The sequence below is a fragment of the Myxocyprinus asiaticus genome, chromosome 24, assembly GCF_019703515.2.
Source record: "Myxocyprinus asiaticus isolate MX2 ecotype Aquarium Trade chromosome 24, UBuf_Myxa_2, whole genome shotgun sequence".
NCBI classification, from domain to species: Eukaryota; Metazoa; Chordata; class Actinopteri; order Cypriniformes; family Catostomidae; genus Myxocyprinus; species Myxocyprinus asiaticus.
This window is the reverse complement of record NC_059367.1, coordinates 26,561,225-26,575,681: the sequence shown is the minus strand read 5'-3', so window position 1 is coordinate 26,575,681 and position 14,457 is coordinate 26,561,225. Positions and strand designations below refer to the sequence as shown.

General features: G+C 37.1%; 1 protein-coding gene across 1 annotated transcript in view; it reads left to right on the top strand.

The window, feature by feature from the left end:
• Nucleotides 1-14,457, top strand: part of ipo11 (importin 11) — a 195,130-nt gene that overhangs the window by 38,309 nt on the left and 142,364 nt on the right. Inside the window, 1 exon segment of the mRNA XM_051654108.1 lies at nucleotides 1,528-1,649. Coding sequence (XP_051510068.1) covers nucleotides 1,528-1,649 — 122 coding nt within the window.

Here is a 14,457-nt window from a genome sequence, read left to right as displayed (position 1 = left end):
ACTGGGAACATTTTTGTAGGGAATTTTTATTTTATTTTATTTTATTTATTTTTTTTCAAAAGCAAAAACCCCTGAAACACTGACTGAAATGTTGGTTTGATTTGGTGGTAATGATGGGATTAGATTGAATTCAAAGTAAAATTATTGTTTTATTTTGTATGGTAGCTGGGTGTTCTCTTTTACAGTTTTACTACATATAAGTTTAGATACCTCTTGGAAAATCTATAAGATGTTAAGCTTTTTTATAAAAAAATGAGAGATCATAAAAAATTTAATTTGTGTCTTTTTTAGTACAGCTCTGAGGAAGCTGCAAAACAGATATCCAAGCATATTCCACAAGTTTACAGTTTACACAACTTTGGTTCTTATTATAGTGTTGTGCCTTTTCGAGCATTAATATGAGTAAATATATTTTATGTAAAATAGCTTCATAAGGAAAATACTAAATAAATAAAAAAGTAAAATGCAATTTGAATGAATAGCAAACATCTTGCAGATTCTGCAAAGGCTATGTAAACTTAAAGGAATAGTTCACCCAAAAATGAAAATTATCTCATAATTTACTCAACCTCATTACGTCCCAGATGTGTATGACTTTTCTATACACAAATGAAGATTTTTAGAAGAATATCCCAGCCCTGTTGGCCCATACAATGCAAGTGAATAGTGGCCAGAACTTTGAAGGTCCAAAATGCACATAAAGGCAGAATAAAATAATCCATAACACTCATGGGGTTAAATCTATATCTTCAGAAGCAATATAATAGGTGTGTGTGAGAAACAGATCAATATTTAAGTCATAGTTGTACTATAAATTCTCCTCCCTGCCCAGTAGGTGGCGATATGTATGAAGAATGTGAAACACCAAAACAAAAGGAGAATAAAGTGAAACTGTAAATTTGTGGTAAAAAAAAAAAGGACTTAACCACACTGTGGTTTCTCACCACACTCATCATATTGCTTTGAAGACACAGATTTAACCACTGTATTATGGATTACTTTGATGGCCTTTATGTGCTTTTTGGAGCTGCAAAGTTCTGGTCACCATTCACTTTCATTGTATGGACCTACAGAGCTGAGATATTTTTCCAAAAAAATCTTCGTTTTTATTCAGCAGAAGAAAGAAATTCACATCTGGGATGGCATGAGGGTAAATGATGAGATAATTGTCATTTTAGGTGAACTATCCATTTAAGAGCAGAACTGATTTGAACAAAGTAATTTCAAAGAAAGTTTTCTCCTTGTAATATTTTTTAACTTCTGTGAACAAAAACCTGAAAAACATGCAGTATTCATGGAAATGAGAATCAACCATTTTAAAGTTCAAGTAAGGTGTGCTGAATACAGGATTTGAAAAGTAAAGACCACTATTGGACACATCATCTCCCCATTGTGTCTTACACCTGCAATTTAGAGCCTTCCCTCAGATAGCTTTTTAAAAGATTTTAAGCCTTTTGAAGGACAGTCTAAAGGACTGCTGATTTGACTCATTTTGTTCATTTGTGGAGCTTTGTCATGTTCTTTTAGGTACCAGTTGATCAGAAGACAAGTCATCTGGCTGATTGGACAGTTCAAACCAGAACTGCGGCCCCTGCTCTACAAGATTATTCTCAGTCTCATGCAGAGATGATTCACTGACCTTGTGGTGAGTGACCCTCTTTTACGAACTGGTGATGATCCCAGTAACAAATGGCAAAAATGTCAGTGTTTTCGGAAAATTTCATGTACAAAGTTGATGTTGCGGTCTGTGCTGAGGCTCATGAGTTAACCCCAGCATTGATATTGATATTTCTTTTCACCTTTAAATGTGTTATAGGAGGTCAGTGTTTATAAACATCATGATATTTGTGCATATTTTCTTTTGGGGTGAATGTTAGAAAGCATGGGCATTTACACTTGCATAAATTTCACCACTATTTTAATTTACTCTACAAGTACACTTTCTTGAGAAGCCTTACCAGTAAATTAGGAGGTTGAAATGTGATAATCTAAAGATTCCTCTCTGACCCCCTAAAATGTACCTTGTAATGCATATTTAGAGGCCTGCAATTTTTCATAAACCTTTAAAAGCCTTCCCCGTTAGCTGGATGGTTGAAACTTCGGTATTAGGCTATGTTGGAAATCTTTTGTAGTATTTTATCTATGATTTACTGAATGGTCTTTGTTGTGTGAATAACATGACAAATTGTTGACCCATGCATTTCTGCAACATTTAGAAAAATTGTCTCATATTTACACAGGTGTATATTTTTTGAACTGTGGTCATTTCTGTGAGAATTGTGGAAAGAAATAATAACTATGGTTTAAAGCTTAATTTGATTCGAAACAATCAGATATGGTGAAAGTGTCCAATAATGGGGTGGTTATTGAGATGAAGCGAGTAGTATTAGGTTGGTCATCTGATTCTTACATGGCAGCCCCCATGAGGGGACCCCCTCCATGTAGAATAAAACACCTTTTATAAAGCTGCTGATAGGACTGGAGTCTTCATCTCTTGTGAGTGATGTTATATATATGTTTTAAACTTCTTTAAAAGTAAAACTTTTGTGGAATAAAATGATAGTGTACCTTTAATTGCCTTTAACCTCCTGAGACCAGAGCGTGTGCATTTTCCATTTCCCTTTTTTACTTGTATCTTGTAGCACCTAATAAAAATAATAATAATAAAAAAGTGTGTCTAAGGGTGTGTTCACACTTGTAGTTCGGTTCTCTTGGTCCGGACCAAAAAAGAAAATGAAACGTTTAGTCCTGGTTAGCGTTCACACTGGCATTTTTAACACCGAACCCAAAGATACAAAACAAAAGGCATAAGGATAAGGTCACAACCTGATTGGACAGCTTTTATGATGTATATTTTGCAACGGAACTTGCTGAACATCCAAAACAATGCTGGCTGCTGGGCTAAATGAGCTTGTTGGACCCACTTTCCCTTAACCTATCACTGAACATTTTGAACACTTGAGCATTTTTGTGCATTTTTTCTAGTAAACTGGAAATATGCTCATTGGACTAAATGTTAATAAGAAACTTTACCTCCTCATTGCTCCATGTTTGCCCTCTGCTCATTTTGTTTTGCGTACACCACTCTTACTTCTCTTTCTATGTTATCAAATCACATGATTTTTAGGGTCGCATCTTGTGACATCACATCCTGTTATTGGCCGTTTAGACGTCTTTGGTCCATGCTGTGTTCATATATCAGTCGAACCGCACCAGAGTTCATTTGGAAGTGGAGTGAGACCCACTATTCAGGGGGTCTTGGTCCGCTTGTTTGGTGCGCACCAAGGTTAGGATGGCAACGTTCACACTAACAGACTAATTGCACCAGAGTTCGTTTTAATCGAACAAAACCTGTCAAGTGTGAACACACCCTAAAAGCAAGTCATTTCCTAAAAATTGGTGGCAACTAATGTGGGACTAAGTTGTGAAATTTTAAATAATACTAAGCTATAGAAAGTCCGACTTTTTTTTCATCAAATTGATTATGTTTCCAGAAGTGTTGCTTATTCATGTTTTTGAGACGTTACAGACATTACATCAGAAATCAGCATAACTGAATCGGATTCAAAGTAATGGCCAGCATCATCCAATCTCTGCCTACTGATTACCATTGCCCCATGTCTGCCAAACATGTTGAGTGCTCCAAAAAGTCTGAAACTGAACTTTTGGCCAGATTTTAGGAGTGAATGCACTTAGCTGCATAGAAAGCTATAGGACACTCCCTTGCTCCCTATTTAGTGAATTACTTAACCTCCAGTGTGCGGTCTGTCTGCACTGGTCTCAGAACAGTTCGAAATGCACCTTGATTTCATCCTAACTCCATATAAAGCCTCTCAAAGCAACAAAAATTAATAAAATATATAAAAATCAGCTTTTGGATGAACCCATTGATTCTAAATGTGAAAATGCACAGTGAATATAGGATTTCTAAGGAAAAAATGTGCTAAAGTACACATTAGTTTACATTGTGTTTAGCAGTGTGGCATTTCATGATAAATTGCTCAAATTTTAAAAATGGCTTATCGGATGAAACTAGAGATTCTAATCTTTTGATTCAAACAGGTTTCAATGTAAAAACTTAACTAGGTTTCTTACCAAATGTTGTTTTGTTGGTGTTTCTTCCAAAGACAAGCTCTGCTGTGATTGCCACCATGTTGTTTTGTCACATGACTTCTCACGTCGAAAGTTTAACCATTTACTGACAGCACAGAGTCTTGAACTGAGATCAGTTGGTTTAAATGAATTTAAATTATGTGTTCCGTATACCACACACATGTGTACGTGGGGTCGCACAAGGTTAAACAAATATTGCAGTTTTGCTAAAGTAGGTGTCTGTGTGTTAATATAATTTGTGGCCAATACTTAAAGAGATCAGATAGTCTTACTTGTTTAAAATGCAAATAAATACATCTCTGGACCTTGTCTGGCATCCTAACCTGTTCTTTATTCATACTTTTTTCAGTATCTGTTTGCTTTAAGCCTTCACGGAGCAAAACATTTATCTGTTTTTTTAAGACCAGAGCATAACCTTTTAGACATTGAACTGTGTTTATGTTCTGTCAGATATTTGCTTTATTGAAGGACTTTCTAAATACTGGTAGTATTTTGAGCATGACAGTCCTTAAGTAGCAAGCTAATGTCCAAAAACATGCTTTGTGTTGATGTTGCTAGGCAGAAGAGCTGTCATGAATGCCCAATGAGCGTCACTAATCATTGACTAGCTTTCTTAGCATTGAAAGTCTTGACAAATCACCCATTGGCTCAAATCAATATTGTTTTCCCCAATTAGAGACGCGTGAGGACTCTGATTAGCCACATTGTGTCTTGGTAAATTATGAGAGGCCATTATTAGATGCCACTGTAAAACCAGTGCCATTAATCAGCCAACACCTGTGGCTATTCACTAATACGACTGCCAGTGACCTAAGGCAACCTTGAATGGCACAGCTTAACCACATTTATTAAAAAAAATAATAATAATTCAATGTGCACTCTGAGAAGCTTTTAGATATATTTTTTTGAGCTACTTGCAAACCAGACATTTCCCCAGCCTACAGTCTCTTTTGTATTCGGTGCCTATTCAGTAGGTACAGTTTGCTTTTCACATGAGATATTTAGAAGTGTTGGTTCATGCTGTTAAAAGGATGGTTACCCTTCTGTTATTATTTTCTCACCCTCATGTTGTTCCAAACAATATTATTTTCTTTCCTACAGTATGTAGAACAACAAACTGGATATTTTGAAAAATCTTCACACAGGTCTTTGTGTCCATGGCTTTTAAAAAAGAGAGAGAAAAAAAAATGCACCATAAAAGTAGTCCATATGATTCATGTACTATATTCCATATCTTCTGAAGCCATATAATAGCTTTGTGTGAGGAACAGACCCACATTTAATCTTTATTCACTGATAATATTTCCCTCCATTGAACTGCTAACTTGAGAATTCCTGTCTCACTCTGTTCAACTCAATGTGAACGAATCAGGCCACGTCCACACTAATACGTTTCTGTTTTAAAACACTTCTTTTTTATATATATCTTCTGAAGCCATATAATAGCTTTGTGTGAGGAACAGACCCACATTTAAGTCTTTATTCACTGATAATCTTCCCCTCCATTGAGCTGCTAACTCGAGAATTCCTGACTCACTCTGTTGAACTCAATGTGAACGAATCAGGCCACGTCCACACTAATATTTTTCTTTTTTAAAATGCATCTTTTTTTCTACGTTTTGGTCTTCCGTCCACATTCGAAAACGCTATCCCAAGTGGATACATTTGAAAACACTGTCTTTGCATTGTAGTGTGGAGAGGGGAAACGATGACGTATTTGTTGTCATGTGACACAGTCATGTGATCCATTCAACCCAAACAATCAAAATGGCGTCCCATGCTTTAGTGGCATTGTTCTGCTTGCTATTCACTTTGATAGCATTGTTAAAACATTGTATAGCGTTGTTTCATATCGCAAGACCCTGCAGTGGATATTGAGGACAGCTGAGAAGATCATCGGGGTCTCTCTTCCCTCCATCATAGATATTTAAACCACACGCTGCATCCACAAAGCCACTAGCATTGTGGATGACCCCACGCACCCCTCACACAAACTCTTCACCCTCCTGTCGTCTGGCAAAAGGTACCGAAGCATTCAGGCCCTCACAGCCAGACTGTGTAACAGTTTCTTCCCCCAAGCCATCAGACTGCTCAACACTCAGAGACTGGACTGACAACACACACACACACACAAACACACACACACTCAACTGAACACCATCAGACTCCCTTTGCAGTTTTGCACATTTCTGTATTATCTACCCACATTTTCTTGCTGCTACTATATTCATAAAATATTGTATTTCATTTCTTGTCACTACTACCTGGCTGCTACCCCAATAACTGCTATGTCCATCCTGGAGGAACGTTGTTTCGTTTCACTGTGTACTGTACTAGCTGTATATGGTTGAATTGACAATAAAAGCCACTTGACTTGACTAAAGATAAATGTTACTCTGTACAATCATCACATTGCATTCCTTCAAAAACAATGGAAATTTTACTCTGAATTGCTCTCCAGTAACGGAACATGTGGACATTTGCATTTCAGACCATACCTAGAATGCCGATTTTTCGCATGCACAATAAGGGGATTTAAGCGTTTTCATACGTTTCAGTGTGGATGAGCAACTTTTTGAAAATGCTTGAAAATGACAGTGTAGACGGAGAGAGTTTCAAAAATGAAAACGCCATTTTTAAATGTATCCGGATTAATATGGATGTAGCCTCAGTTGGATTTGTGAATTAATAGTTTAGTCCAATTTGTGAACTGGATCAGTGGTTTAGAAAAGAACCAACTCCAGTGGAGTTTATCTCACTGATTCGGTCATTTGGTTAAAGCAGTTCTTGAGTTAATAATTCACTGGAGGGGAAGGTTATCAGTGAATAAAGACTTGAATTTCAGTCTGTTCCTCACACAAAGCAATCATGTGGCTTTAGAACAGCATACAAGTTTGGAACAAAATGAGGGTGAGTAAATAATGTCAGAATTTTCACTTTAATGCATTGAAAAACCTACTACCTACATCTTTTAGCAGAAATATTTTGGCAGTCTGTGCAATGTTTTTATGCTGTTTGTCTATTTTTGCCTTGTGGCATAATTTTCTAATCTTGTCCTGTGGAGAGTTTAAATACATTGTAGAAATATATTTATGTGAAAAGATATCTGTAGGGCAAATACCTATTGGAATTCATAGTATGTAAACAGATGTTTGAGAAAATCCCTTATTGTTAGGATTATCAAACTGGCAGAGTTCTGAAAATGGAATGAAGGCATTATCAGCTAGTGGATGAGTGGGCATGTTCATTCAGTGAGCCAGAGAGTGGAAAATTATCTCTGAGTGTTTTTCAGAATATCTTCAATGTTAAAGGCAAAATACTTTTTCAAAAGATTTTCATTTCCCTTATGCTGATTGAGATTGTGATTGCTGATTCTGGCTTCCAAGTCCTGCATTTCTTTAATGGTAATGACAGAGTAAAATCAACTTTTTTTATTTATTTATCTAGATTTAGCTTATGCTTATTGTCCTGCTTTGATTACCTGTAAGGGATTAGTAATTTACAGCACATAGGTTAGAACATCTCGAGACGTATATAATATTGTGCAATAAAACATGCACAAAACTAGGAGGTGATACAAGGCTCATAGCAATAGCAGCACCCGAAAGCTCGGAATAGATTGCGATACTATGCACTAGGTTTAAAAATCAAAAGTAACAGTCAGTATCTGGTGTGGCCACCAACTGCATTAAGTACTGCAGTGCATCTCCTCCTCATGGACTGAACCAGATTTGCCAGTTCTTGCTGTGAGATGTTACCCCACTCTTCCACCAAGGCACTTGCAAGTTCCCGGACACTTCTGGGGGGAATGGCCCTAGCCCTCACTCTCCGATCCAACAGGTCCCAGACGTGCACAATGGGATTGAGATCAGGGTTCTTCGCTGGCCATGGCAGAACACTGACATTCCTGTCTTGCTGGAAATCATGCACAGAACGAGCAGTATGGCTGGTGGCATTGTCATGTCTGAGGGTCATGTCAGGATGAGCCTGCAGGAAGGGTACCACATGAGGGAGGAGGATGTTTTCCCTGTAACGCACAGCACTGAGATTGCCTGCAATGACAACAAGCTCAGTCCGACGATGCTGTGACACACTGCCCCAGACCATGACAGACCCTCCACCTCCAAATCGATCTCACTCCAGAGTACAGGCCTCGGTGTAATGCTCATTCCTTCAATGATAAATGCGAGTTCGACCATCACCCCTGGTGAGACAAAACCGTGACTCGTCAGTGAAGAGCACTTTTTGCCAGTCCTGTCTGGTCCAGCAAAGGTGGGTTTGCGCCCATAGACGACATTGTTGCCGGTGATATCTGGTAAGGACCTGCCTTACAACAGGCCTACAAGCCCTCAGTCCAGCCTCTCTCAGCCTTTTTGCGGACAGTCTGAGCACTGATTGTGCATTCCTCGGGCAGTTGTTGTTGCCATCCTGTACCTGTCCCTCAGGTGTGATATTCAGATGTACCGATCCTGTGCAGGTGTTGTTACACGTGGTCTGCCACTGCGAGGACGATCAGCTGTCCTTCCTGACTCCCTGTAGAGCTGTCTTAGGCTTCTCACAGTACGGACATTGCAATTTATTGCCCTGGCCACATCTGCAGTCTTCATGCCTCCATGCAGCATGCCTAAGGCATGTTCACACAGTTGAGCAGGGACTCTGGGCATCTTTCTTTTGGTGTTTTTCAGAGTCAGTAGAAAGGTCTCTTTAGTGTCCTAAGTTTTTATAACTGTGACCTTAATTGCCTACCGTCTGTAAGCTGTTAGTGTCTTAACGACAGTTCCACAGGTGCATGTTCATTAATTCTTTATGGTTCATTGAACAAGCATGGAAAACATTGTTTAAACACTTTACAATAAAGATCTGTAAAGTTATTTGGATTTTTACAAAGTTATCTTTAAAATACAGTGTCCTGAAAAAGGGACGTTTCTTTTCTTTTTTTTTTTTTTTTTGCTGTTCATATATATATATATATATATATATATATATATATATATATATATATATATATATATATATGTATGTATAATGTATATATATATATGTGTGTGTGTGTGTGTGTGTGTGTGTGTGTGTGTGTGTGTGTGTGTGTGTGTAAACATGGGAATTCAACCAAAAAATGGTTTACATAGCAAAAATCCATGTACTATTGCCAAAAGTTGTGTAATCTAATGAAATAGATACTTTTCAAATGTACTTAAAGGTGCACTCAGTAACTTTTGCACTCTTTGTGTCATCTTGGACTTACATTGACACCTAGCGGCTTGGATGCAGCATAATTTAAAATCAGTACTTTTCAGTTTCAGATGCCATTGTAGAAATTTAGGATTCACAGTCAGCCATGATTAATTTAATCAATGAGTGAAAATGTCAAATAAAATGACGGTTACTGGGATGAAGCCAGTAGTATTTGGCATGTCGTGATTCTAACATGGCAGCCCCCATGTGCGGACCCTCTCCATGTAGAATAAAACAGCTTTTATAAGGTTACTGTTATGACTGGTGTTTTCATTTTAATGTGAGTGGTCATGATTTCCTACATATATTGCAAAATTACAATTCATGCCTTTAGGAGTTAAAGTATTTTAATGAGGAAAAAATTACTGATTGTACTTTTAATGTCATTTTATTTTATTTTTTTCTCTTTTTATTTGGAACTTGATGAGCACAAACCAAAAGATAAGATTATTCATAACAAATGAATAAGTCTGGCATTAGTGCAAAAATGACTTTACATTATGTAAAACGAGTTAAAAACAAAAGACTCAAAACAATAAATCTGTCATTATAAAATGGATAGTTTTGTCTCTAAATTTGGGTTGGATGAACCATGTTACTCTATGCCCATCTGCGACTACACCTCAATTTAATTTTATTATAATGGGCCAAGTTGCAATGTTTATTAGCAACTGTAAATAACATGGACTCTGCTTTGCATTGTGCCGACTGCCTAACACCCCCTCCACCCATAACACAAGTTCCTCCTTGTTTTGACTTGTTCCTGCTCTGTACTTTAGCATTATTCTGTTTTGTTTTTTTTTTTGGTTTTTTTTTGTCACTGTCATATAAATTATGTAAAGTGGTCCTGCACACGAACAGTCGTGCAGATATTTCTGCCATTCTGTAGCAGAACACTGTCATACTGCCCAGCCCTAATGTCTACTTATTTATTCATTGATTTGTTCGTTTTATTTATGGAAGGCTGTTGTGCGGCCCACTATCTCATGCCATATCGCCCCTGCGGGCTCCAGACACTCAGCAGATCCAGTTTAAAAATGTAAGCTGTGGAGATGGCAGACCATTAGCATGCTGTTCAAATGTCTGAGAGTTCTCTGCAGAGCATGCACTCGTGCGTTTGTGCATGTATTTACGTGTGTGCCATGGGAAATTGAAGTCTGAGACCGCTGAAACGAGTCAGACCACAGGCTCACCAAACCCTATTAACTCCCTTTCAACTTTGCAGCTGCTAGCTGTGTGTGAGAAAGAATCTAAATAAAGTTTACATGTTTGTTATTAACTTATAAAACCAAGTATGAAACACGGCACCATCTCACTCAGCCAACCTGTTCTGAGAGAGAAAGGGAAACAAATATTATTGAACGATGTTTGTAACTTTTCATCAAAAATGTGTTTTGGACGTTGAATTACGGTCCCGTGTCTAAGGGGTAAGTTTTAATTTTACTTGAATTGGTGCTATTTTAGTGCATTTCTATCTTTATAATGTGAAAGGCTTTGTTTGGAAAATTTTAATAAAGCATTATTGTTTCATATTGTTTTGTTTCCTTTATCTGGCGTAAAATCTGTGCCAAGTGAAATATGCGGATCATGGATCCCCTAACGGGAGCACCCGAAAGAAGAAGAAGATTGTTTTGTTTTCTTTCCTAAAAAGGAAACTGTGCATTTAAAAGAAGTATATATAGAGTAAAATTTCAGCACTTTCAAAATCTGCAATTAATCGCTATTAACTATGAAAAATTATGCGATTAATTGTGCTAAAAACATTTAATCATCTGATAACACTACATAATATTAAATGAGACATGGAATATTTGTAGAGTGCAGAAACTATTTCAAATTATCCCTTTAAGCCCAGATTGAGGTGAGTAACCGCGCCACCATGAGGACCTACTAAATAGTGGGTATTGGGCATTCCATATTGGGAGAAAAAGGGGATTTAAAAAAAAAAAAAAAGATTTCCTGTTTCAGTGGCATATGCAAAATTAAAGACAAAAATTCAACAACAAACAAACAAACAAACAAACAAACAAAAAACTGTTTGGTATCATTGTAAAGAAAACTTTTCAAAGTTTTTAATGATATAGATTATGAAAAATTCTAAGACTCTCAGCCTCAAAAAAAAAAATCTTATTTATTTTCTGATTTGACATAGTATCTCTGTGTGTAAATAAGATGGCTCTGAAAAAATGCTTTTGTTCCCCTTCATGTCAACTGTAACTGAGTAAAATTTTGTGTTGATTCAGTAAAGCAATCAAAGGTTATATCATTACAAATATAATTTATCCTAGTGTACTAAAAAGGTCTCCAAGTGTCCAAAGGCCTCTCCAAACAAATAAAACATAATATTTGTAAAACATAACAATGACTCGAGGTTTGCATAGCATGCAGACATGATTTTAGTTAAGATATTTCACAGAATGAGTGCCATTTAACTTAATGAGTCTTCATCATTGAGTCTGAGGCCACATTTAACAGTCTCCAATCACTTGTCTCTCTGTCCAAATATGGATTCTTTTTGCACTGATCTGAACCCAATCTGATTGGTTTAGCGTTCCATGATGCTACATAATTTCCGATTATGTCATCTGATCCAGGAAAGCTAATGTGTTTTCTGCTGGATTGCACGATGCCGGATAGCCAGACGCTTGCATTGTGCACGGCGTGCTTCATGTCAGTAGTCTGATGAACTATGCATCCGATTACCTTGTGTGTGGGCTTGTTTGAAAGATAATCGCTTCCTCTAAATAAGGGGTCGGCAACCTATGGTACACATGCCAATGGGGTAATCACTGGCATGCCAGAAACAGCGAGTTCCGCACCTGCATTCCAATCTACATCTTGATGTAATCCTTCCTCATGATCACGCAGCGTGTTTTCATGAGCTGAGTGGGAGGCTGAACAAAAAGTTAAAATGTGACGAGACTGCAGTATACCCAACAGACTCGTGCAGCGTGTGCAAGCCATTCGTGCATCATGAGCCGGCAGCGCTTCACTTTCTGTTAATCGCGCCAGTAAACGCGCCCACTTTGCTTCAGTCAGACTGCGCGGATAGCAGCCTACATTCCGTGTTTCATTTGTTTATTTTTGCTTTAAGAACAACATGTGATGTAATAAGGAAAACACCACTATTAATCCTTGAGATTTCCAACCCAGCATATAGGTACACCCTCCTTAAACCATAGTCACACTCAAAATTACATTAAAAGATGAAAAGAGAAAACATAAACCCACATCGTGGGGTTCAAAAATCTGAGTCTATTCAAAATATAAATTAAACCTGGAAATAAAGTTTTAGGATTTTGCAGGTGCAATTGACCGAAAAGGGCTAAATAGTTGATCGGCTTGTGATGCGCGATTGGCTTGCACGTGCAGCGCACTCCTCACACTTTAATAGTGTTTAGTCTTCCATTCAGCTGATGAAAACACACTGTGTGATCATGAGGAAGGATTACATCAAGATGTAGATTGGAATGCAGGTATGAAAAACGTATAAATATATAAATAAAATAGCCTGCTCCTCTCTCGCTGTTGCTTGCGTGCTAGTGATTACATGATTACAATGACATAATATAAGAAGTATTTAAGATTCCACACAATTTCGTGATCAGTAATCAAATAAGCAAATTTGTGACATTAACTGTGTTAACCCATTTTGTACAAAAGGACAGGTTTTTTTTTTTTTTTCATTAAAGCACTTTCACAAGATGCTCTGTGAAAATTCACATGCAGGATCATGATTATATCATAATCATCGGGTTTTGCACAACTTTCTAACTCAAATTGTTATGCTGATAATGTCATTTGTAATGAAAAATAAAACAATTAAATTAGAAAAATGCATCAATTTCACAAGTGGACTCAAACTTCGGAAAATCACATAAATAACCATGATGTGTGTATGTTGGGGGGGCATTGACCAGGAAAATAATTTGACACTCCATGTCTAAATAATGTTATGTGATATTTTATGTTCTGTTTATTTTTCATGAAGTTATATGCAAAAACGTGGCATACAAACAACACCTGTTCACTTGAAACAAATGTCAAAGACAAATACTTAGCTATTACTTAATATATGTTTGTCTGTGAGTAATACAAATAGGCTGGTTGTATTCTACTCTTTGAGAGCTTTCAGCAACATATAACACATAGCTATTTGATGAGTTTGATGTTATTTCTGATTACAATAATATGTACTATTATTAACTATTATTAATACATGTATATGTATTATTGTATGTTTTTTTTTTTTTTTTTTTGCACACCCAACAGCAAATAAGACACGTGTTGTTCAGCATAATGGTTGAAGGTGGCTCTGATGCGTGTATTGCATTTTATTACAGTGTTTTTTTTAGGTTTTTTTTTAGGAAAAATACTATATTTTCAATCCTTGTATTTGGCCACCCCAGAAATGAGTTGGAAACAACAGAGCTCTCGTGCCTTAAGGAAATTTGACCACCTAATTTTTTCCACTGTAGAAGATAATTTATCTCACAAGTTTCAACATTGCCCGAACTCTATTATGCAGAGGAAATGAGATTGGGCTAGTTCTATTTCATGGTTTGTCATTTTGAAAAGAATAGACTAAAGGCTTTCATATGCACGCACCCACATACATATATACAACATGCATAGATAGTATTCTCGCCAACTTTCCATTCAGTTGAGCCGAGGGAAAGTAGGATTTAGATGCTTATATCCATAACAGAGGCAAGCTGAGAAGGCTGATAACAGTGATGCAGTCAAAACCTTTGGGTGAAAACACCCGTTCTGATTGGTGGTCAGGTTGGGCAGGTAGCACACAAAATCATTCGACATTCACCGGCAGGCTGATACCTCGTTAAAGGGTTACTGTCACTGAATTCTATCTTCTCACTAATAATTCTCTCATATCTACTGGGTGGAAGCTCTGTACTCTGGCAGGGAGTGCTTTATTTTCAGCTAGTGTTTGATGTGTTATGCTCCGGATACCTCTGGGAAAAAAGGCAGTCCTGCTTATATCTGCTTTTATTCCTTTGTAAAATATGTAAGCCCTCCTAAACCCATTTGAATGAAGACTTGAATTCAGTCACTGGTGACATGTTTTTTTTTTTTTTCCAGCTATCGTTA